The sequence below is a fragment of the Polyodon spathula genome, chromosome 9 (genome assembly GCF_017654505.1).
Source record: "Polyodon spathula isolate WHYD16114869_AA chromosome 9, ASM1765450v1, whole genome shotgun sequence".
Classification (NCBI taxonomy): Eukaryota; Metazoa; Chordata; class Actinopteri; order Acipenseriformes; family Polyodontidae; genus Polyodon; species Polyodon spathula.
The window spans coordinates 22,110,492-22,136,960 of NC_054542.1; the positions used below are offsets into that span (position 1 = coordinate 22,110,492).

Genomic DNA, 26,469 nt, shown 5'->3' on the forward strand with positions numbered 1-26,469 from the left:
ACTACTGAATAACTCGTCCACCACTACTGAATAACTCGTCCACCACTACTGAATAACTCGTCCACCACTATTGAATAACTCGTCCACCACTACTGAATAACTCGTCCACCACTACTGAATAACTCAAAATGGACAAGTCACATTAGACTAGTACCAAGGAACTTTAGGTTCTATTTTTGACTGTGATGTAATGACTAGGAATTACTTTTTAAATGTATACTATATGCATATTTTGCAATGACAAGTATTTCCAATATTCCGTTTAATCTTAAATTACATTTATTTTACACTATTGTTTCAGTCGTGTATAAAAATTCAGATATACTGTTTGTATAATGCCTTTCATTTCTTTGGTGTACCATTTCCAAAAAAGACATATTACACAAACAATGGAGAGCCATTGGGACACTTTAAAATGGAGCTACTTAGTCAGTGGTGGATTTTTTTTTTTGTACATGTGTGAGTGTTTGTATTAAGCAAATACATTCAGGCAAGAACTGGGAACTCCAGAACACAATGCAAAACAGTGCTTGGCTTTCTTGTCTGCCAAATAAATAATAAGAATAGTAAATTGTGCTTTTCCAATAAACCATGACTTGTAGAAATGGAGAAATACATTAAATAACTTCAGAATGCACAAATACAATGGCCTACTGTACATTGTAATGAATATTGTTAAACACTGATAAAGGTGGTAACATTAGTGTACAGCCTGAGTCACCTGCTGTTGGTGGAATTAACATGAATACAAGCATCTCATTGATTTTACAGTTTCTACAGAGTGTAGTATGATGTAGAAAAGTGTCCCATGAAAGTAGAGTCAACCTTGTAGAAGCAACATGATTAATTCTATATTTCCTGTCAACACTTTTAACCTAACTGTAATACCATATATATATGTTTTTCTTTGCTAAAACATAGATTTCCTTAAAAACTAAAAATGTGACACCTACAGCTATGGTCAAACGTTTTGCATCACCTTATAGAATTAACACATTTTACTTCATGAAGTCGAATGAAACCTGCTGAATCATGTTAACATACTGTATTATATACCGCTTTGTAGTTTTCCACATACTTAAGAAAAACTGACAAAAATGTAAAAATGTGACATTTTGAATCTAAAATGAAATACTGTAGTACTATTATGGCTTCCAGTACACTTTTGCGATATCAATTTGTAGATTCTTTGAGTACATGGTGTTAAATAAAATATCTAAATTATTATTTATTTAGAATTTTTTTTTTAAATTGTCTCTGTGCTAAAATACTAGGTGATGTAAAACTTTTGGCCATAGCTGTGAAAAATACATATTCATGTCAAATGGGATTGGTAGTTCTAAAAGTTGTAACTACAAATAAATTGCAAGAAATTATATATATATATATATATATATATATATATATATATATATATATATATATATATATATATATATATATATATAATTTTATGTCTCAATCCTACAATCCTTGGTGACTTTTGGCTGGCTATAGCTGTATATAGTGAATGGATGTACATGGTGTTTAAGCTTTATGGAATCATTTTGTTAGTTACAATCACTTAAAGTCAGTGGTGATAAACAGGTCATTTCAATTTGAGGGCAGTCTTTTCAATTTCAGATCACATTTTTACATATACTAGTTTGACTCGTATTCTTCATTGTTTTTGTATGTACTGGATGCCATCAGAATTACCTGCTCTTCGTCTTCACTGCCTGTCCCAGCTAAACTCAAAGAGCTAAGATGCCTGTAAGTTGCATTGAACTGTGGGATGGAATTAGGAACAATTTCAGTCAAAGGTGACAACGAAAACAATGGGTTACTAGCACAAAATCACGTACAATTTCAAGTTGGTTAGTAAACATAAAAACACAACACAGTTAAATATACTGGCTTGCAGGGTTTGTATGAAAAGGAAAATAATTAGATGTTAAAAAGCATTTTAACAGCAAGAGTATATGCACAACGTGACAGGGATAGCAAATCATACAGACATGTAATTACACTTTGAATGTTTACACCAATAAATTATGGTTTACACACAGTGGGCATAAACCAATAGTAAAACTGCTACTACACTCATAACAAAGTAAAGAAACGTAAAGTAAATTTCAGTCATGTCTTTTTCATTACTGCATCTACATTGATAACCGAGCAACAGGATTCTAAACAGCTATTATGAGTTAGCAGAGACCAGTTGAAAATTATTTATATTCAGCTGTACCAGCAACATTAAATATAAAGAGTAAAAAAATGATTAAAAAAACAAACAAAAAAAAACTAGGCCACGTTTAATTAACCCTCCTATTATGTTGTGGGTCTATTTGATCCGACACTGGTTTCCAATGACCATCAATTTAACTTTTTTCCCCCCTATATAATATTTTCTAGGCTGGTTTCACAAACTTAAAAACAGAAAATAAGAACTGTGATATGCTTATTATTATTATTATTATTATTATTATTATTATTATTATTTTAGAACATTCATGATGTAGCATCAGCATTTGATCTGTTCATACTACCAGCAAGCAAAAATAGAATACTGGAAATTACAAACTTACAAAAAATGACGAAATTCCAAGAATTCAGAAGACATTTTGATGGGAAGATCCAAAGCATAACTGAACGCTAGTCAAAAGTGATTTATGACCTGGGTTACTTTTGTTAGCTGGAGTGTAGAGATCCAAGTAGTGTTGGAAATGACTCAACCACCCCAAAATCACAATGTCACACCACATCCTACAGACTTGGCACTGAGCTACTCAAAAGAAAAATTATCATGCTTAGAACAGTGAGAAAAAGCAAGCCTAAGCTTCCAAATGAGATTGTACAAATGCTGAACTGAATTGTGAAATCTTCAACATTTTCTTTTACAGAAAGCACAACAGTTGTTTCATACTGTTCAAAGCAAGAAAGTTAATGTGATGAGCACAATGCACAAAGATGCAACAGCGTGTACCAGGGATGACAAGAAGCCAGAGATTATACTGGACTATAATTTGTCCAAAGAGAGAGTTGACAACCTAAATAAACCGACAGCAACCTACACCTGTTAACGCATAACTACCTGCTGTCCACTGCAAATCTTCAACAATATAGTTGATGTGTCAGCAAACAATGCCTTTGTCCTTTGGACTGATATCAATGCATTCTATAATGCTGGCACGATGTTTCAATGAAGAATTTTGAAAGATGTTGGGCAAGGCACTATTGACCCCCTTCCTTCAAAGAAGATCAGGAATGCCTAGAGCACCTGCAGCAACTGCTCTTATCCAGAATGTTCAGGCAAAATGAGCCGGTGCTTCTCTGCCTGACATTGCAAAAACCGTGCAAGGTGCACCTGTGTGAAATGCAGAAATTATCTGTGAAAACATATGTCTGTTACGTGCAATGTGATCTCACAGTTCTGTCCTGCATTTACAAAGGACCTGAGAGTACATGTCATTCACCCTGGACAAAACGTTCTTTATATAACTCATCCTGGACAAAAACTATGTTTTGTTTTATCACAAGTATCTACAACACTTTGGCCCATATTCATAAAAGATGGCGGTAATTTCCGGCCAGTAAAAATATTTAAAACGTGATTTATAAAACTATGGGCTGGTTATTTTACCAGCCAGTTATGGTTTTAGATGTGATTTTCTGTCACCGAGGCATTTTATCTAACCAATTGTCAGTACACAAATGAGCCGTGTCCCCTACTTAAGACATAAAGTTGAAAATAATAATAGATGTAGACACAGGTGCTGCATTTGAGTGCGAGGTTAGGGTAAGTGCAGTATATGCTTTTTTAATTTAAAAAAATATACTTTTTTTAATATAGCTTATATGCACATTCCTTCCTGAAAAAGCACTGTAATCACCAGAAATGTAATGTGTTGTCACAGTTCATGATATTTTAATTTTGGTAACAATAAAAAGGATCCTCTAATATTAAAGCACGTTTCCTTTGCAGTGCACAAGAAATTATAGAAGACACTACAGCGGCAGCATAATATTATTTTTACAACTTTCATTTGAATGGCAAATGGCACAGAAAGACAGCACCACAGGCACATTAAAATACAATGAATTGTTAAATGGCAGAATCATTGCCTATGCTTTTATTTGTTACTGTATTCCTTCAGTTTGCAAATACAATACATACAATAATATCTCAAATCTGTTTCTCATACAGTACTCCTCACCATACAAACAGCTTATTTTATTAAAATACATAAATACAAGCTAGACTGAAAAAACCTGCCCCTCACACAATACTACTCAGTTTCATAGCAACAATGGATTAGAAAGTGCTACATATTTCTTGCAATTTATTTGTAGTTACAATTTCTTGAACTAACTAGCAATCTCATTTTACACAAATATGTATTTTTCAATATACAGCCATGGCCAAAAGTTTTACATCACCTAGAATTTTAGCATTGAGATAATAAAAAAAGAAAAAAAAAAACTATATGAACATCATTTTTATCTTTTATTTAACATCATGTAATCAACGAAACTACAAAATTATCTCGCAAAAGTCTACAGGAAGCCATAATAATAGTACAGTATTTCATGTTAGATTTAAAAATGTCACATTTTTAATTTTCTTTTATTTTTGTCAGTTTTTTGTTAAGCATATGGAAAACTACAAACTACACTTTATGAAGCAACATTTGTTCATTCTATAGGGTGATGCAAGAGTTCTGGCCATAGCTGTAAATGGTAAACACACGTAAGTGTTGGGGGTCATAATAAAATATAATTTACTTTAAAATGACATGAGCTCCTCTATCTATAGATGGAATGCTATAAAAAATATGTAAAGCTAAGTAACCTACTGTTATACTAATAGACTGTAGAAATGAAAAATAGTGATTATTTTGTTACCTGCAAAACTCACCAACATCAGAATCCTAATCATGCACTGAGCCAATAACAATCATTAGAAAACGACTGAGTCCGAACAACCAATCAGCTTCCAGATCTAGCTGGCTTCTATTTTGCATAGATGTCCACTGGAACATTGAAGTCTTTAACTGTGAATTACATTTTAAATCAATCTGCGCATAAATACCGGCTTTTTCCCATAACCCTTTGTGGTCCTATTTTGGACCAGGTCCGACATTACAATTTTCCCTTTCCAGTGGGGCTTGGCTGGAGATGTAGTACTGAGTGTCCTGTTGATATGCAGAGCCTTTTAAACCTGATTTACTGTGAAAAAAAATAGTTTTAAAATGTGTGTGTAAAATAAACAGTGCGTGTGAAAATAAATTGGACCTGATGCGTCTGACAGGCGCTGAACAAATGGATTGCTAAGGGTTAACATTCTAATCTACAACTAATCTGATTACATAAAAGCTACAAAAACATACTTTCTGACGCTGGCCAAGAGACAAAGGAAATCATGTCTGTGACAGGACACTGTAATGAAGGCTCAATTCGCAGCTACTGGATAGCAAATAAATAGTTAAGACACGATTGGTCCACAATTCATTAACCAATCCACTCCCTGCCAGCTTGAATGACGCCCCACCTCCAACAAGTTTTGAGTATGTAATTTTTCTATACTAATTATTTTAGGTACTGTTTTCCTTAGCAGAAGGTTACCTGGCGAAATATCAGAAGTTCAAGGTAAATCTAGGTTTTAAAGTTGTTTTTTTTTAAAGAGAAAATAAAGAAATAGTTTTCTAATAGTGATAGAGCCCTCTCAGTGCAGGCTCTATCGCTTAATGCACGAACAGCCTTATTTCTAGCAATTCGACACTTCAGTACATGTTAGTTCTCCATAAAAGTGAACAATTGTGCTCCTGTTAAATCAATATCTGCTATGAATCACATCATCAGAGTAATACAGAGCAAGTCACAGCTCAAATTATGCTAGGAAATGATACCATTAAGACACATCTTATTCTCAGCCTGGTCTGAGGCACATGCTAACTAGAATTCCAGTAAGGGCACAAGTAAGGGAAAATTGGTCTGTACGGGCATATTATTCTAATGTCACCACGAGTGTTTTGTGAAGTTTTGTGACGGTAAATAGCGTTTATGAATCGTCCGATGAAATACTGTCATGTTAAACACTATTACTGGAACGATAAAGGAGATGGTGAATTTAAGGAATATGGGCCTTTATGGCCTATTTTTGCGTATATCCATATTTATTGGGATATTTATGAAGAAATGCTATTGCAAGTGAATGTACCACAGTTATTATTAGTACTTTATAAAAAGGTTTTTTTTACACTATGAAATTCTACACTATGTTCAAGCTTCTCCAGATATTATGGTAAAACACAATTTTGGTTTCTGTGTAATAGAATATAATGTCAACATGACTGGAAACATAACACATGTACCTAAATTCTAAACATAATAGGAGGGTTAACAAATTTCTTTATAAACCTCATGGCTCTCACATAACCATATTACAATTAAGCATTAGTCTGAGGCAGGCCGCAAAGTGTAATACTGTTTGCCTTTCGCTGATAGCACTGTGGTTGAGATATCTGACCATTTACTTTCAATCTTTCATGCACATCATACAAAACTAATACAAATAATATCAGAGCATAACACAGTTGAGACGTTGTTATACTAAAACAATAAATACAACTGTCAGTGAAGCGATATCGAAATCTAACCTAACTAGCTGTTGCCTTCACCCCCAAACTAAATTATACACCACGACAGTGGGGAATGACTTAGTTCAGTGGTACTAACATTCCAGTCAATTCCACTCCAGGGTCTCCTTCCAACCAGGTCCTTCATTATTGAAATATACCTGCTAGCTACAACTAAATAATTAAGGGCCTGGTAAGAAAAGGTTCAGACCTGGAAGAGCCATAAGGGAGCACAACTTCCACAGGTAATTAACCTTGTCTTTCCTCGCAGTTTATGACCATGTGTTGGACATTAAAACACAGACTGGAGCTTTCTCAAGCCAGGTTTAAATGAAGCCCATTGGAATAAGAAAGTCATATCAGTACAATGTATTGCACTTACCTGTGCAGCGCTGCCATGTGCCAGGCTTTCGTGCAGTGGAGATATTTCTGGAGGGCTCCTGGGCAGTCCATCATCTTCGGAGCTGGTGCCTGTGTCCTCAGTCCTTTTGCCAGGGATCACCAGTGGAGGTGGGCCAAGTCTGATGTTCTGCTGTAGCTTTAACTTTTACCATGAAACAGGATGAAAGGGCCTTAATTACCATCACATTTAATTCCCAAAATACAAAACTTCCATGCAATTCTGTCTACTGAACAGTTGTGAACAGTACATGGGAACAGCATCCCTATTTTATAAAAATTCAAAGAAAGAAAACAATAATGTAGCATTAAAGTTTATTTTAACATATCTATCTGGTTATTCTGCATGTGCACTGCTGCTTTCTAAATAATGTTTATTATTTACAGAAGTAAACATTACACAGACTGAATAACTATTCTGTTTAATATTTTCTCATAAAAACTATTTTCACTACGCTTAATAAGGTGGTTTGACAGCTCTGGGAGCGAGTGAGCTTCTTCACAGTATCTTGTCAATGTACCTCAAACCGTAGAGGGACTAGCTTCTAAATTAATTTAATTTAATTGAATATAATTAAAATCTTTTAGCTCACAGAAAGAGAGCTAGGAGATTTCTAGGTGGACACCTCTCTGTGCTGAGACAAGACCATCATTTTATAGGCCAGTCACATTCATTTTGGAGAAGAAAAAGTAAAACACTACATAATAAGCAGTAAGTAATCTGCAACCCAACCCCTCTTAGAACAACGTTTGAAAACAAAAAGACTTGTTTCTTGAACAATGCTATTGCGTCAAAAAAAAAAAAAAAAAAAAAATATATATATATATATATATATATATATATATATATATATTATATATATATATATTATTTGGTTTACGATTCATTAATCGTAATTTCCTGTTTTTCCTGTTTTTTTTTTCCCCAAAAGGCATTCTTGCCTTTTTAGAAAAAGACTCCAAAAAAGTAATTTGGGATGTAACTATTACCTTTTTTTCTTAATCAGTATTTATTGAGGAGTGAGGAAATATTGTGGTCTATTTCAACAATCTAAATGTATAACCCCATTGACTTCATTGTCTATAGTGATGTATATATATGGTGGTCAGTGAAGCAAAAAAATGAGGGGAGGCCATTTGGCCCATCTAAGGTTGCCCAGTTCCTAGTAGATTGATCTCAGAACTTTCTCAAATTGAAGTGGAGTCAAAAGGTTTATTTAGATCATTAAAATAGATCCCATTGTCTGAATTATGTTCTCTTTGAACAAAAGATACCTGTAAAGCTTTTATCTTCCCAGATACATTTTCCTGGGATAACACACGTGCTGGTTCGGGGGACTCAGGCTTGGCCTCAGGAATGAAGATACTGTCATGGGACAAAGCTCTTGAAGCCAGAACACCTTTGGGACACCTGAAACCATATATAGTTATAAAACACATATGTTATATATTTGTTAGAAACCATCAATTCTCACCCAGCCCATTACAAACTTCAAGCCCCCAGAATACAATAGGAAGTTTTACCCAAGTTCATCTTCAGAGTCAGAAAGAACTGCCATGGACTCTGGAGCCATGACATCACTAGCTGACTGGCTCTGCTTCAGCCCACACTTCAAAGCAGAAGCGGCGCCCTCCTTCCTCTTTCTTTTACCAAACAGACGGATTTTAAAGGCTTTGAACTTCGACTTCTTCTTTCCTGAGAAAGAATTTCCATTTGATTAAAGGAAAATAATTGAGGTTTCAAAAGAAAGAAAAAAATCTACTTACTCTTCTCACACTAATAGTTCCACTTAAAGGCTTATCTTTTTAATTGTAAAGAAAGCAATTGAATTTGCTAAATCTAAAACTGATTTCCTATATAAGTAATGATTTTGTCACACTAGGCAAGGCCCTTTCCAAATTAACTTCAATTACAATGCAATAGTTCTGGACTAATGTGCAGTGGAAGCTCAAGGACAGCTACACTGCTAGAAAATACACACTGGTAATCCATTGAAGTATCAAAGTACCTTATCAGTGCCAGTGCGGTACCAAACCTATATTGGTTCCATATTCATTGTGTTGTCATTGGCTGGGTTTACAAACTCAAAATTCTATCTCCACAGTCATGACTTGTGACATAGCACACACATGACAAGCACATTCCTCACGCTATAAGAAGTGTGCATCTAAAACATTGTACGACTTTAAAGACTGGGTAAATCACATTCTCATGCTACAATAGATCAAAAACTCAAGTTTGTTGTACCTTATGCTCATGAGACTTCGGCAGTGAAAAGACTGTTTGTGATTTAACCTTTTGCAACTTTCTTCTATAACTAAAGGCCATACCTAGCAATCCTTTGTTATCCGAGATCTGCTGGAAGTAGCCCTGACAAAAACATTTATATATACCTTCCCGTATTTTATATTAAATTAGGCTATTTCCTTTTGGATGGAGAATGTCTCTGGCTAAAATAAAACTACATGAAAGGCATTACCAAAATAGCACGAGAAAATGGAAAACTGACCAATGCTGGTAAAGCTCATGTCTGCTGTAAGCATTCTGCTTGGGTTTCTTCAGGGTAATATGGTGATACAGCATTATATTAATATCCTATTGGTATTTTTCTGTAAGGAGAATATTTTCACATTCCTCTATTGATAATATAGTAAAATGATTTCAATTCTTCTTTGCAATAGTTCTGAGTTTACATTTTTGTCAACACTCTGGTCACAGGCTTAATTGCTCATCACTGGTACAGTGCCTAAATTACTGGAATGCAGCCAAGCCTCCTCTTGAAGGGAACACCAGTGTTTTAGCTTCACCAATGCAAATAGCATTGGCAAGCAATCCCCACCCCCCACTCCATCGGTTCTCTTATTCAACATATATCTTGCAGCTCACTATCCAGCTATCATTCAGCACAGCCCATGTGGCTTGCCTTCTAATTACTCATTCTGCTTCTGTTTCTGTTAGCTGCTATTGGCCAGCATTAGCGTCAGTATAATCACTCCATGTTGACTGGCCGAGTTTCTGATGATATTTCATTTTGCCATGTGTCACAAATCTCCAATGTGAAAATAGCGCTATGGAATAATATTTTCTTAGTGCTGAGAAAAATATTAAAACAAACATTGCTCCACATAAATTCAAAGGCAAAAATCCATGTATGTGTCTGCAGAAATGACATAGTGGATACAGTAATCTGTCGTGTATCCGAGTGTCATATATCCACCCTAACTGTTTATCTGGCATGATCAATCTCCTCAGCAACGTTAGTTTATTATTAAATAGAGAAGATTAGTTCAGAGAGAGATCAGAAGACCAAAGTTTTTGTACATTGTGTTGTATGTGCTCCATGCGCTACCATTGCTGGTAGTGTCACGTGAGCTGTTCAGTGTGTTGACATTTAAATAAATCCTGTTCACCTGGAGGCGTATTAACTTCTCGATCTTCTGCCTGTCACTCAGCAGCGAATTGACGCACCCACACCCTGTCACAAGCATTAATACCCTGTCTCATACCATATCATATCAATACCATTGCTGGTACCCTAGTCACAGCACCAACACTGCAACTGTTTAAATAAATAAAACCTGGACGCCTGAGCGATGTTTCAAATACAAACCTTCTGTGTCTCTCACATTTCTCAGTGGATACCCACACCGTAACAGTACAATCCCTGTTACATGCATATTTCTATATTTTATTTATTTTTCATACAAAATGCTTTGTATTTTTAGGACAACATAGCAGTACGGCCATGTGACAGGGAGCGTGAGGAGCTGAGCTGCAAATCTCCCTCCCGACCCAAGAGGGCACTAAGCAGAGGTATTTGCATGCCTGTTCAGAGATGAGCCGGCTTGGAGAGAGGGGTGGAAAAGGAAGTCGGCCATCTTGGTGCAGGGCGGAATGACCATATTAGGGGACAAGATCACTGTGATCAGCTGTGTTGCATTAGACAACTGGCAGGTGTGCTGAGTCGCGCTGATCATGGGGTGGAGTCCCCTGGTATATAAGGGCTGTCATTTTGTAAGTGCAAGGCTTGTTGAGGTAGGTTCCTGAGCTGTGTGTTTGTTTATTTGGTTATTTTTGTGTTACGTGTTTGTGTTTATTGTCAGAATGATCCCTGACGCCAAGGAGCTGCTGCAGCACTTTTCACCTTGGACACCACACACCCCGGACAACAGAACTGGACACTTACACTTTTCACCACCCCAGAAGTGCACCCAAGGAGCTGAGAGGGACTCGCTCTGTTGGAACTTATGATTTATATTTTTGTTGCTTTGAACTGTGTTTTTTTGTTAATAAAGTTCACCCTACCATTGTGGTAGGGTATTTGCAAATTCACAAGTGACTCTGTGATGTCTGCTCCACACCCACACCCACTGCACCATCACAGGCCACCAGTAAGTGTTGGTGGCCACCAACACACTTGACTTGAGAACCTCTGGAGGAAGGTTCCTACCTGTAATATCTTCACTGCATCCTTCAGCTTCCTCCATTTTAGAGTCCATTAGCCCTGTAGCCACAATATGGTTCTCACTGAAACAAAAAAAAAACATGTTGAGGGTAGCTAAATTTTTATACACACAGTAGTATAGTCCAACAGCAATAAATACAATTTTACTTAAACTATCCATATTGCATTATGGGCCCTATTCACAAAGCTTTTATTGGCAGCTTAAAAGAGGCATTAAACAGATGTTCATGTTTTTATGGTAAATTTGACCCACTTAGAAACTTGTGATACAACTCATTTTCAACTGTTTTATCTGCCTTTCCACCAAGTTTCAGGTTGTTTTGTGAGTGACCATAATAAAATCAACAACAGGTTTGAAAACATTTGTTAATATTAAAACATATTTAATTCAACAAACATAACATTAAAAAAAAACATATATGACCACCTGATACTTTGTTGCTCTTAACATTAGTTTGTATTTCCAGTTTAAATATACTGGTTAACCATCAATTACAATCAATCAAAAGTAATTTCAACCTGTAATACTCCAAGGCTACATTGGAACTGATCTTCATGTGTTGGTCAAATTAAGTTGAAAAGACAATAACTAAAATCTGTAAGACAGATACTGTATTTCACAACAAAGTTTGGTTTCTACAAGCAATGCTTTCTCCAAAATATAAATTTACCTTTAGGTCATATTTAAAATATCTAATTCAATTTTGCAGTGCCTAACATTTGGCAAAAACATGTCTCTCAAATGTGTTTCATCAATTTTAAGAACAGAGTTGTACAGTCCTCCCTTATCCAATTTAGATAAAACACTTTTGAACATTGCTGTTCAGACAAAACCAATAACAGCTATTACGCCACAATGTACCCACCTGGTTAGTATATCGTCATGCAGTAAGCTATAAACTTGGTATATCTTATAAGGTGAGGTTAGGGGCTATTGCATTTAGATGAATTTCAGTTCCCTTCTCACAAACCAATAATTGAAAAACAGGTTATGGAAATAGATTCTGATATAATGAAAGTCAGACAACAAATAGACCATTGTATTTCTCTCTCAAATAGTGTTTATAAGTCAGTTATTTACCTTGTAAGCATTAGTCATTGCCTAGCAACACTGTATTTGACCTTTGCTACGTTGCTGTGTTTGCAATACAAGTATCAGGTATGTTAAGCTTTATTTGCATGTGCCGTTACACGTTGGATTTCCAATTTGCATTTAATGTGCACAATAAAATATTTAAATATTCTGCAATGCAGAATATGATATGATTGCTGTAGGTGGTCATATGTGAATTCTGTCTTACACAATTTTGAAAAAATATTGCATTAGAACAACATAAGAAAGTTTACAAACGTGAGGAGGCCATTCGGCCCATCTTGCTCGTTTGGTTGTTAGTAGCTTATGGAGCCCAGAATCTCATCAAGCAGCTTCTTGAAGAATACCAGGGTGTAAGCTTCAACAACATTACTGGGGAGTTGAGTAAGTACCTCCTATTTTCTGTTCTGAATGCCCCTTTGTCTAATCTCCATTTGTGACCCCTGGTCCTTGTTTCTTTTTTCAGGTCGAAAAAGTCCCTTGGGTCGACATTGTGAATGCCTTTTAGAATTTTGAATACTTGAATTAGGACACTGCATAGTCTTCTTTGTTCAAGATTGAATAGATTCAATTATTTTAGCCTGTCTGCGTATGACATGCCTTTTAAACCCAGAATAATTCTGGTTGCTCTTCTTTGCACTCTTTCTAGAGCAGCAATATCTTTTTTGTAGTGAGGTGACCAGAACTGAACACTATATTCAAGATGAGGTCTTACTAATGCATTGTACTGTTTTAACGTTACTTCCCTTGATTTAAATTCAACACTTTTCAGAATGTTTCCGAACATCTTGTTGGCCTTTTTAATAGCCTTCCCACATTGTCTAGATGAAGACATTTCTAAGCCAACAAAAACTCCTAGGTCTTTTCATAGAGTTCTTCTTTAATTTCAGTATCTCCCATACGATATTTATAATGCACATTTTTATTTCCTGTGTGCAGTACCTTACACTTTTCTCTATTAAATGTCATTTGCCATGTGTCTGCCCAGTTCTGAATCTTGTCTAGATCATTTTGAATTACCTTTGCTGCTGCAACACTCCTATTTTTGTGTCATCTGCAAATTTAACAAGTTTGCTTACTATACCAGAATCAAAATCATTAATGTAGATTAGGAATAGCAGAGGACCTAATACTGACCCCTGTGGTACTCCACTGGTTACTTCACTCCATTTTGAGGTTTCTCCTCTAATCAGTACTTTCTGTTTTCTACCACTCCCTAATCCATGTACATGTGTTTCCTTGAATCTCTACTGCATTCAGTTTGAGAATTAATCTTTTATGTGGGACTTTGTCAAAAGCTTTCTGGAAATCTAAATAAACCATGTCATATGCTTTGCAATTATCCATTATCGATGTTGCATCCTCAAAAATATCAAGCAGGTTAGTTAGACACAATCTCCCTTTTCTAAAACCATGTTGACTGTCTCCCAGGATACTGTTACCATATAGGTAATTTTCCATTTTGGATCTTATTATAGTTTCCATAAGTTTTCATATAATAGAAGTCAGGCTTATTGGTCTGTAGTTACCTGGTTCAGTTTTGTTTCCCTTTTTGTGGATCGGTATCACGTTTGCAATTTTCCAGTCTGTCGGTACAACCAGTGTGTCAAGAGACTTGCATGATCTTGGTTAGCGGTTTGTAAATAACTTATTTCATTTCTTTGAGTACTATTGGGAGGATCTCATCCAGCCCAGGGGATTTGTTTATTTTAAGAGCTCCTGGTCCCTTTAACACTTCTGCCTCGGTTATGCTAAAGTTATTTAAAACTGGATAGGAACTGGATGACATGTGGGGCATGTTGTCCGTATCATCCTTTGTAAAAACTTGTGAAAAGTAATCACTTAATATATTTGCTATTTTTTTTCTTCATCTATGATTTTGCCATTTGTATCTCTTAGACATTTAACCTCCTCTTTGAATGTTATCTTGCTGTTGTAATATTCTGATTGGTCGGCTCAACTTTTCAAAGTATGGGCAGTCAGCCGAGTGTCTGGACCCTGAAAGTAACAAGGGAGCAATTCAATACCAAAAACTGCTGCTACTGCCAGTTATGAATCTTTGTAGCCTGCTAAACCCAAATTAAACATGTTTCCTTGTGACTAGGTAGTGGTCATGTAAAATAACAACCTGGTTAAGAGGCTGCCAGATACTGTACCCGTAGTGATACAGTCATTTTTGGGAGGCCGCAATTTGACGGCAGCAAGAATAGATTTTGCACGGAAATGTCAATTATACAGATGATATTCCCAAATACCTTTATGCTGCACCTGGTGCAGTGCACTGCCTCACTGCTTGTCAGCATCTCTATGGACTGTTTTCTAGCTCTGATTGTGTTTCTCTAAACACTTTCTGCCACACGGACACCAAGAGGGAACCAGCGAATACACTGACGACACTGTTTTTAAGGGGAGTTAGCCAATAAGACACAGCACACCTTTGTAAAATGTCAATGCGCTGACCGTTGTTGTTGCTATTAGCTCTTTTTTCAAGTTCTTGAAAGTGCCAAGAAGCACAATCATTCCTGCTGAAAAAATAGAACAGCACTGAATCTTTTAAAAATACTAAAGTTAGAAAAATGAAGAGAAGCAACCAGAAATCATTTTTTTAAACATTTGTAGGGCAGGAAATATGTAATTTGTATTGGTTACACTTTGTTTGAAATGTGTTTCCACATCTTTAAACTACACGATTAAATTAATGCACATTTGTATTTATATTGATTGGGGTTATGTAGGGGATACAGGAAGTGAGAATGGGTGAGAAAAGTGAGACTTCCAAGCAAAACTAAACAGCATCACTATCCCTTTTGCTCTGCACACCTCCTCATACTGTGCACTCTCCTAATACAGGTTTTCAAGCCCCCTTACCGTATATCAGCATTTAACAAAAAAGCCTTACACAGTCTTCTCAAAGCCAAAAGAATTGGTTAGAGTATCAGAAGCCGCCTCAGAAGAACAGTTGCCCATCATTTCTGTTGAGATTGGGTAAGTGTAGCAGCGGTTGTTACTGCTTTTTAGTTATTGAGAACAATTATAAATAAATAAGTTAAAATGACAAAAACTGCACCTGCATAGTGGCAGATGGTGGCACATGAGTGATGCATCAAGGTGACGTATCTTTACTATAGGCTTGCCTACTGTTTTGTTGTTTCTGTATTTTATCCCCCCCAATGGAAACTTGACAAATCGCAGCCTGATTTTCACAATATAACTAAGTTCGTTGTGCACATAACTGAACAGTTTCAATTAACATCCCTTGTATAATGTGCAGCCCTTGTAAAATGCCCACCTCTCTTGTGCTAAAAGTAGAGAATAAAAGTAGAATACTTAGTAGGACCAATCATACTTTAAATTGTGCTTATATATATATATATATATATATATATATATATATATATATATAGATATATATCTATATATATATCTCCTCAAGATATCCTTTAAGAATAAACTGTACACTTAACATAGACAGTCCCAAAATAAAATCTTTGGCTTTAGTTGTGTTTTTTTTCCTCAAACATAAATAAAAAAATAGAAGAATATGGCTTAAAATAAATTTAGGTTGTGACTTGTAAAATGCAGTCAGGTACACTGCGTGCATCCTGTGTATAGCATTCCACAATGTTACAAACATTTCAAAAAATCTGCACGTATATTCCGAAAACAATTATATTAAATATGTCATATTTCTCCGATAACATTCTGTGTATACCTTCAGCAGTATATGGTCAGCCAAGAAAATAATTTTAAAAATGTAGTAAGAACTCTAGACAGGTGCAGGCTATGAGGATCAAACCTCATTGTGCTCTGAGAAACCCTACCGAATGCAGCCAGTGTTAAACACTGATTCAGCACAGAGCTTGTTTCTACTGCATGACCTTACTGTGTGGGCCACACATCAAGTGTCACTGTTCTTCAATGAAACCCTGCTTTCAGATTAAATTGGGCAACAACAAAGCACTAAACCTATGCAGCAGTTCTTAACACACACGAGACTACATACATCAAAAAGGTCCATACTTGAGGCTTGCTTATTGCTTTCCATAGTACAGTATACAGCAACTAGAAATGTGTGTTTCTGTGATAGACCACTAGGCACAGGAACTGAATTATTCAAAGACACTTCCCCTTGGTTTACTTGCAGTTTAGAAACTCAAATCACACACATTGATGAGTGTCCAAAACATACATGCATATTCATGGTCAAAATGTTTTGCAAAAACTGCATGGACAGTGCACTCTCTAATGGAATGTTGGTATTTTTTTGGGTGATATACAGAAAATGTTGTTAATGAATGATTTATCCTCCATGTGTATTTGTATAACACTGTGGGTTTTATTTTTGGAACACATGTACCAAGCTGTAAACTCCATGAATCTATACACGAACTCTTGGGGGTTGTTGTTTTTTTCCTCGCATATTTTTTTCCCAGTGGCCAAATTAGGCAGGCTGCAAACCTGAAATCTTCCTGTAAACCCTGTATACAAGAGGTGAATGATATCAGAAGTCTTGCAAGGCCAAATGGGAACACTGACAGAAACATTTAAATATATTCTCATTAATTAGGTCATTTCAATTTTGAAGTAGAATTTCTCTGCCTAAAAGAAAACTAAATGTAAAACAAACTGACTGGCATTCGTTGTCAAAATCCTGGGTGTTAAAAGAGTGGAGTGCTGTTGTGGGGAGGGACACAGTTTTTTTCAGTGCTGTCTGAATGTATATTTTCTCCAAAAATGTCCTGGGGCTGTAGTGGTTCTTGTTGTCCATGTAAATTCCCCTTCTAGCAGCTAGGCACTTCATAAAAGAATGAGCACAAATCCTCACAGATTCAAGGCTGGGAGGTGGGGAGAATCCTTTCTGTCTTGCATTCAGTCTGTCCACAAGTTAACTCAATGATTACTTGTGGAAAGGAATGCTTTGTTATGACAACCATGGCATTTCACTTTGACCATGTGGTAACCATGCTTTGTCCCTGTTAACAGAATAGAAACGTGTGGGCAATGTTAACTTGTTCCCTGTGCAGGAGGAATAAAACACAAAATGTCGGATTCACAAAACGTTAAACTTTAGAACTCTGCAAGTAGCAAAATCAACATGTAATATGAATGCTTAGAAGTATTTAATAATAAGATAAGTAGTCTTAGGGGCAATAGAAACATTAAATGGACATTTTATTTATCTGATCAAAATAAACAATTGTAGGAACATACTTTCCAATGCTGCAGGCGTGAATCAAAAACCAGACAGACAGACACCTCCATAACCCTCAGACACTCAATAATTTGTGCTGAAGAAAGTCCTAACCAAGTTTCGTAACAACTAGATAAGCGATTATGTGCATATGTGTAAAACAAGCGGGATGATAAGAGCACCAGGGAACCTGAAAAGAAGCGACTGTAAATGGTTACAAACAGAGTAGCAGTGTAAGGTAGTTTAAATGTAACTGCTATTAAGCTACATTGTATACATTTTATAACAAGCCACATACAAGCACATCAATATACCTTAAATATAAAACATAGTCATCACATAATATATTTGGATAAATAATAAATAGCCATGACACTTTTCACCACCACAGTTTTAGAATCCGAGGGATTCTTTTATGAATTACTACCACATTGATGTGAATACAAAACTGAATATATATTAAATATGAAGTAAACTTTAGAGTTAATGTACCTCTACCCTAGGTTTCTAGAAAGGGAGATCTGGCAGGGCTAAGGCCCTGCACATGGAAAGACTCAGTTTTGTATTTTGTTTGTTTTTTGTAAATAATTGCTACATTGTTCCCCACTGTGGTTTGTTTTTCCTTTATATTTACATTTGTTTAAACTTTGTTTGTGTATCCGCGCCGATCCACTGTACATATGGCCACGTCATTTACATTGAAGCAACCCTGCACCGGTAATACCATTGCTGGTACCCTAGTGGCGGCACTGCTCAGCTGTAAATTTACTGTTTGTAAATAATCGTAAATAAATCTGGGCGCCTCTTGTGGATTCCTAAAACCCCAATGTTCTACATATTGTCATTAGATGCCATATTGGGTATAACTGTTCAGACATATATACAAAAATGTATATACGTGAACAGGCTGGCTATAGGGGTGACGTCAGACCTGGAAGAAACACACACAGCACTGCAAGTGAAATGTGAATGTGCTTGCTTGTTTTAATAATACACAGAAAAAAACACAGTTGAATAAAACAGCACACGGCACTTTGACAAACAGACAGCAAACAAAAGGGATTAACACCAAACAAGTATCGTGCTGGTTTAAAAGCAGCAGGCTTACCAATTGTTAGCTCTTTTTTTTCTTAACTAATTCTCTCCTCTCCAAACCTGTTCTCCACTCTCTAACACACAACCCCACGTGCGTGAAGCACTCACCTTTATGCAGCTCTACTGAGACTTGATTGCTAATCAATCATTCAACTGGAATCTCGGTACATCTGCACTTGAACTAATTGTACTCCCTGTGCTTCCATACAAATACCAATTTTAATCTGCACGTGGAGTGTTTGTGCAATCCCCGTGCCTAAATACAATTATACACCTCTGTTACATAACCCATACTCTGTGTACCAATACCTACACCAACAATAACACGCCACATACAACATATAAAACAAAATACACACAGGGGCGGGAGCACCCCGCTACAATATATTATTGCCAAAAATTAATAGCATTCCCTGAATAGACAAAAAACTAAAATATTCCCTAATCAATGGCAAAATCATGGTTAAAATTCTAAGTAGTGGGGTTCCGAAAAATATAGCATAGTACATCCCATGTGTTGCTACAACTGTTTAAATAACGTACCTGTAATTCTTTTCATTGTTAACATCCTGACAACTTTTTACACTTATAATGTTAAACTCTGTTTCAAAGCTCTTTTCAAAATTAACGCTCTAGTGCACTGTGAAACACCGCAATAACAATCCATGGTGTGGTATGGAAGAGAAAAGCCTGAGCACTTGTTATGTTTTTTTTTTTTAACAAAAATGTTATTGCTCTTCCTGCAGTGATTTAGAGGACAGATCTCAAACCCCAGTAGCCATTTTTAAAATAGCTTTGAAACAGACTTTACAGAAGTGTAAAAAGTTGTCAGGATGCTAAAATGAAAAGAAAAATGACAGGTGCATTATTTATAAAGAGCAAAATGTGGGGAGTATAATGCTAGATTTTTCAGAACCTCGCTACTTACTCTTTAAGACCAGCAGACTGTAAACAGAGTGGTGCTTTCTAACCAAAATGCATTTTCAAGGATAATTTCTGCTTTCGGCTACTTATTTATCAGCTCTTGAAATCTAGTTAAACCACAATAAAAAGGAATCATTTCACAGTTCACATTTTCCCATACACAGTAAATGCTTTCAAGAGTAGTTCAGTACTTAAGACAGGCATGTTTCAGACATCCTTCTCAAGTACACCTATCCAAGCTGTCATAGATGTCAGCAGCATTTTAACCCCTTCATGTGAGATCAAACACAGCAGCTACACTAAGCTGTGTGTGTTACTGGATGCCTGCTATGTGCGCAGATTAAAGAATACCTCGACTGCAAGTTTTCCATGAACAATTAATTCGCAACTGTATTTAACTGTAGTTTTCCCCCTAGGATAGTCCTTTTACATTTGCTTCTGATTTGTTTTTTTAATTATATCTGGATACATTTCAGAAATGTAATACCTTATGAACCCATGATCAAAAAGCAATCTGACTGGTAGGCACTGGTATTTCCTGTTAAAGGTTATCAGTATAACCTAAAACGAAGGATGGTGGGAGATCCCTTTTTCATTTTGTACATTTAGTTTTTGTTACCTGAGCTGCAGCAGAGTATGCAGATAACATAAATACTCCTGCTGTTGCAGGGAATTTCAGGAGCATACCTGTTTAAAGAAGGCTTCAAAGAGGGAAAAAAATTGGGAGCCTTTCGCTAAAACTACCTTTAAGGAACGTAAACAAACTCGAAGCCTATAAAGGTACTGTTCCAGATGAAAAACAGTTCATAGACGGATAATACGAAGCAAGTATGGGTTAATTGTAAATTGTGAGAAATCTCGTTTTCCCAGGACACCGGTAGCATTCAAAATGTTTTGTTTTAGATTAAAATGACCTTAATTATGCCTTGCTGTGCACCTGTCACTTATTGTATTGATGAGCAGAGATCTTTTACAAACTGTCATTTGTATTAACTAATTTATTTTATTAAATAATTATTGGAAAACAATTATTGGTGGTGACTCAGAGTGACAAAGAACTATCTAATTATATGTACGGTATGTTGAATAAATATGGTCATACCACATAAAATGCAACTGACAATTGTATTTAAGGTTTAACAAGAAACTCACATGTACCATTTTCCCTACAAACAGTGCTTTGTTAATTCACAACACAGCAACTTATAGCCCTACCTAATATCCCATACAGTAAAGCACAAATAAATGTAGGTCAAACAAGACAAACAGCTTGTGGGATGGGAATCTTGCTCATATCAATTACTTTAAATATTTAGGGAGTAAATACTTTAACATAGAACTACCAACACATTTCTCCCATTTAAACAAATAAATTAATCTACCTAATGTATTAATTCACCTGACTTTTCCCTCTGTAACCAGAGCAAAATAAATGTCCTCACCTTGAGTCTCTGGTGATAAGCTATGGTTTGCCATCCAATTCCCTTCTCATTCTTGTCTAAGAGGTTTCTCTAGAAGGCAGACTGGATCACACAGTGCTCTCCATTCTCAGAAAGCGATTTTACATTGACCTCTGCATTCCTCTGTAATTACCACACAGATTATGTTACTGTGTACATTAAACAATGCTGGCTGGACATACAAGTGAAAGCATTTTTTCAGAACCAAGTCCAAAAAAAAATGTGACAGTTAGCACATCCACTCACTTTCAGAGATGCTGCCTTTTCAACTACAAGGAGTCTCAGTGATGAACAGTTCAGTGAACACTGCCTGTTTGTTAAGCAGACTGTTCTTCCTGCTGTAAGCGTGACGATAATGGTATCTGTCATGTGAGCACTGCTTAACAGTTTTCACTGAGTACACTGTTTGCATTGCACTGGTGATAGAACTGCTGGCCTTTAATGTTGCAACAGTGTTACTCATAAAACTAGTTACACAGTGCACTTAGACAATTTTATTTCAGCAAACAAGATCATTGAATAAACACCTTTTAAAAATGATTTAGGTTATACATTATTTGCATTTGCTGAGAATTTCAGAGCTGTAGTTCAAGGGAAATACAGCACAGTGTTCAGCACACAATCTCTGTATCTCACCCTTCATCTCCAGCTTAACTCTTTACTGACTTCTCTAGACTGCCATGGATTTGCAAAATGAAAACCTTATTCATTTAAGTGACTTTTTTCAGACAACTGTCTAAGACAAGTAAATGCCTACTATTTTAGGGGTTTCAGGCAACTGTATTTTTTAAATATATTGAAAGACATATGCAAACTTAAATACAAATAAGTGCGACACACAGTACGTAATGCACTACTACCATTATGGATGCTGACCCGCTATTGAGATGAGGTAAAAAGCTACAAAACCACACCTGCAGACTAGCATACTGACACTTACTTGCAGTGTGAATGGTCGCCGTTTTTTCCTCCAGTCTCCAGCCTGATATATACCGTAAGCAGCACAAAATCTACAGAGGAATTGCCAAAGTACATGCAGCTAAAAAAATGGCAAATATCTAAAAAAATAAAAACTAAAAAAAACACACATACAAAAAAAACAATTAAGGAGTAAGTTGTCTTACTATTATATCACCACTAGTATATCAGTAGTAATACTAGATCTAATTAGTACATTTTTTTGACATTCCAACTAGAAGCCTTTCTCAATAGCTTCAATATCAGTAGGTGATATTTCTGTTACTAAAGCTTTGCAATTATCATGTGGACATTGAAATGTATTGCCTCCACCGTCTGCGTTCCAGTGTGACAAGTCTGAGGTCCAGCACTGAGATTAGAATGAGTCTGGCTATTAACTCAGCTAGCCTGACCTGCCCATCTTCAGCAGTGAAAGGAAGGTTTTCCAGCCCATGGAGTTTGAAGCATACAACAGTTAAGCAAACACATGACCTTTAACCTCTCCAAAGAAGCAGTAGTAGATCATTGTTTGATGCCGATGCAAAGTGTTCAAGTGTGTTAACCCTTTGCGGTCCTATGTCAGACCAGGTCTGACATTGCAATTTTCCCTTTTCATTTTCTTTTTTTTCAAAAAGAAAATGACCTAATATACTCCCTTGTTCTTTTTAGCACAACCTTTACAGTAACAAATGGACATTTATATAATGTGCTTTCATGCTGCTACGATTACTAACATCACCTATTAAGACAACAGATTATCAGATCCACATGCAAATTATGAAGATAGTATCAACACATTAGGGGCAAGTGTGAGCGAGATGCTAAATATATTCAAAATGACCTCATAGGCCATCAAGAGCAGGAGCTTTCACTAGTTATGAATGACACTCCTATAGCTGAAAAAGGACAAAAAAAACGTTTTGTTTTTATATTAAGAATTCCCTATCCATGGCTGTGGTCATTGCTTTGATAGCCACTTTGTAGAAGTGATATTCCTCTGCATCATTCTCCACCTATCGGTCACTAATTCCATGTATGGCCATTGATGTGTTAAGCACAAAAAAGAACTGTAATTTACTTAATTGCTAACTTTTTTGGGGGATACATTGTAAGTCTTTCATTCTTTCTCTCTTTCAATTGTCAGTTTTATTGAAGAATATTTAAGGTTAACTTTTTTTTCAGCATTGTAAACATTTTTTTTTTGTTGTTTTTTGTCAACACACCCATGGCTGGAAATCTGTGCTGACTGTCTGACGTACGCATAGTTCTGCAGGAAGAGGGCAGCAGCCTTGTAAGATCTGCCTGTCACCAGTCATGCTGATGATATGTAGAGGTAGGGAAGAGGGTGTGTTGGCTTTACCTCTCTCTCAGTGGCTGAAAGGCGGACCTTGGAGTATTGCTGGGTCTATAAAATAATGCTCTGTCATTCCTTCAGACCTGCCCCTTTAAGACGAAAAACGAGCCAACGGAAGCACTGCGGCTGGACCAAGCACAGTCGGAGAGGAATGAGAACAAAACAAAATAAAAAGAAAGAAAAATGTTTTTTTTTGTAGCGGGGAAAAACTTGGGCAGACTCCCGGAAAGGATAACAGGTTGAAGGAACTTGTGAGCGTAGACGGAGACCTGGGCCGTGCGGATAGCGACGGTCGGGGTAACACTGCAGAGTGCAGCACCTTTATTTTGTAGTTTTGATTACTAGTGTTTTATTTCCTCCTTTTCTTTGTACCTTCTGTTTTTGATTATTATTTTATGCACCTGCGTGTGCACTGAAGGTGATCTGTTAGTCGTTTATAACATTGCTGGTAACAACAGTGCCACCTTGTGGCCAAAATAAATTGTGCACTGTACAGTGACTACCCATAACAGCGCTACAACATCACAGCGACAGACATTACAGCGACTACTCATAACAGAGTTACGACATCACCGAGCTTGGTCCAATTTTTCCATCTGACTTCCAAGCAGAAGCTTTTATTATTATTATTATTTATTATTATTATTATTATTATTATTATTATTATTATTATTATTTTAATTGTGCATTCACATGTTTATCTGAGTGAGTATTCCAGAGGGCTCAGTGTATATTGCAATTGGCCGATATCCACAGTTGTTTGTCAAAGGTATCGCAATGTATGCTTCTGTTACACATATTAAATGGTGATATCTTGTTTCGTTGAAAATATATTTTCCACGTCTCAGCAAATAGAATTACATTCAGAGTAAACATATTCTGGCTGCTGATTAATTAGAAGCATTTCCTAAGAAACCATCTGTAGGGAATCACTCACCCATGTAAGTGCGGTGATAGGTAAATAGAGAATACATTCCCAGTAGACAGTTACGTAATATGTAAAATTAAAAACATAACTATTTATACTAATCAGCCCCAAGCTCATTATTACAGTAGTTACAACTAAGGTGATAATTGTCATCTTTCAAAGGTCTCTTATGGTTATACTAGTACAGTACATACACTCATTCAGCACATTTTTTTATTTTTAATTGGTGTTCTTGAATTACATAATCTTCCACTCTTTAAAAACGTTGTAGTGATTTCAATGAGCATACAGTCTTGTACGAACAGCAGTATCTCACGAACAACAACATATTGTTAGAAGGAAGATGTCTCACAAGTGCAGTGACACCCAAAATGTTACCCTGTTCCTGTCAATGCAGAATGCCTTGGTGGTTGTTATAACTGTGGTAAAATGGGCAACAAATACCTCACCAGCATTGAAGGTTGAATACTTTTTTGTGAGATAAATACTTTGAAATTACTAACAAGCAAATTACACTCCCACAAGGACATGACAGAGGGAATCCATATCCAGTTACAGGAACAGTTACTTGTAGAATAATCCAGGGGATTTGGATAAAACCCAGGTTTTTAAAATGATTTTCTTAACAGACAATACTTTTAACCTGGTATTATTATAATACATATTTTATACTGATATGTGTCAGGGCCTGTGGCAGAGTGGCTGCTGATTGTAAACAGGTGCAGAGGTGATGCAGTGCAGGAATAATCACAGACAATTGTAATCCGGTCTGAAAAGATTTATTTTGTTTTATAATCCGGGTCTGGTGACCAAATAATAAGCGGCGGTAATACACAGCAATATGTAAAACACGAAGTACAGAAAACAGGGATTGCAGCCCTAAATAATAAAGACAAGTTATTTGCCCCACAATAATACTTGCCACGGTCACCCGTCCCGGTGCGTGCAGTAGTGCTCGGAGTGGGTGATAACAATTTATTATAGTTTGTGACAGTTCTAGTGCAATGGTGATCCAGTTTTGTGCTGGCCCAAGGCGACAGCTCCGGATTCATGTTAGCCGTCTGGTGGTTCAAAAACACAGACAGTTTCTAACAATGACAAACAAAACAAACAAACATCTCTTAACACACAACACACAACTCTCTGTGTCTCTCACAGTCCTTCCAGTCTCTCAATAAAAACCAAGCGAAGAAAAAGATTTACAATTCTCCGGCCCCTTTATGCTATCATGCATGATCCCTTGGTAAATGATTGCAGCTGCCTCTACTGCCTGCAGCTGCCACCTTGTTTACCTTCAATACATTCCTGCAACTAAGTCTCACCTTCTTCCAGGCTGACCGACTTCCCGACCCAGGAAATGAACTGTCAGGCCAGCCATCTAAGGACTTCCCCTTTCACTGCTTAGCACCCTCACAGGTCGGGAGAGAGATTTACAATCAGAACTCATTATCCTTCTGTCACAGTGCCGTATTCATGAAAAGGGAACAATAAACCGTGCATATTTAAAATTAAAAGTGCAATCGTAAGCAGCTGCTTTCACTCATTCCTATCAAAACTATACCGTGTTCGAAAAATGGTTAACTTATTTATTTAGATGTACCAAGAACAAAAAAAGTAATGGTTTTTACTTTATTCACTAAATAAAAAAATATAAAATATAAAATATGCAGAAATACATATTTCACTACAACTTTGTGGTTGATAGAGCATCCCAAACATTTATTTATAGGCTCTATACGCTCTCCCCGGGCTGTGGATCAGTAACTGTGTATATTAAAAACAACAGAATTAAAAAATATGAATATTTTTCTCTCTCTCTCTACTTTTGTCTGAAACATCTCTTCATATGAGAAACGGTGTATTTATTCCAACTTTCTTTTAATAACAAAGCAGAATCTCTAGTTAGCGGCATTTCTGACAAGCTGATTTTAGCATGTGGTGCCACTGTGAATTTACAAAAGAATTTGATATTCTTTTTTAGGACA

The 26,469-nt window shown here is 36.4% G+C and overlaps 1 protein-coding gene across 5 annotated transcripts in view; it reads right to left on the reverse strand.

The window, feature by feature from the left end:
- The window catches only part of LOC121320506 (CRACD-like protein), a 57,146-nt gene that overhangs the window by 13,076 nt on the left and 17,601 nt on the right, over positions 1-26,469 (reverse strand). For 2 of the 5 annotated variants that reach the window (XM_041258892.1, XM_041258896.1), the window contains exons 2-6: positions 11,468-11,544; positions 8,541-8,712; positions 8,292-8,427; positions 7,000-7,161; positions 1,699-1,767 (exon numbers count right to left, since the gene is read on the reverse strand). In XM_041258892.1, the coding sequence (XP_041114826.1) occupies positions 1,699-1,767; positions 7,000-7,161; positions 8,292-8,427; positions 8,541-8,712; positions 11,468-11,544 (616 nt within the window). Of the gene's footprint in view, positions 1-1,698; positions 1,768-6,999; positions 7,162-8,291; positions 8,428-8,540; positions 8,713-11,467; positions 11,545-21,227; positions 21,536-26,469 lie in introns of those variants that run through there. The other 3 variants (XM_041258895.1, XM_041258894.1, XM_041258893.1) reach the window with 3 other exon arrangements.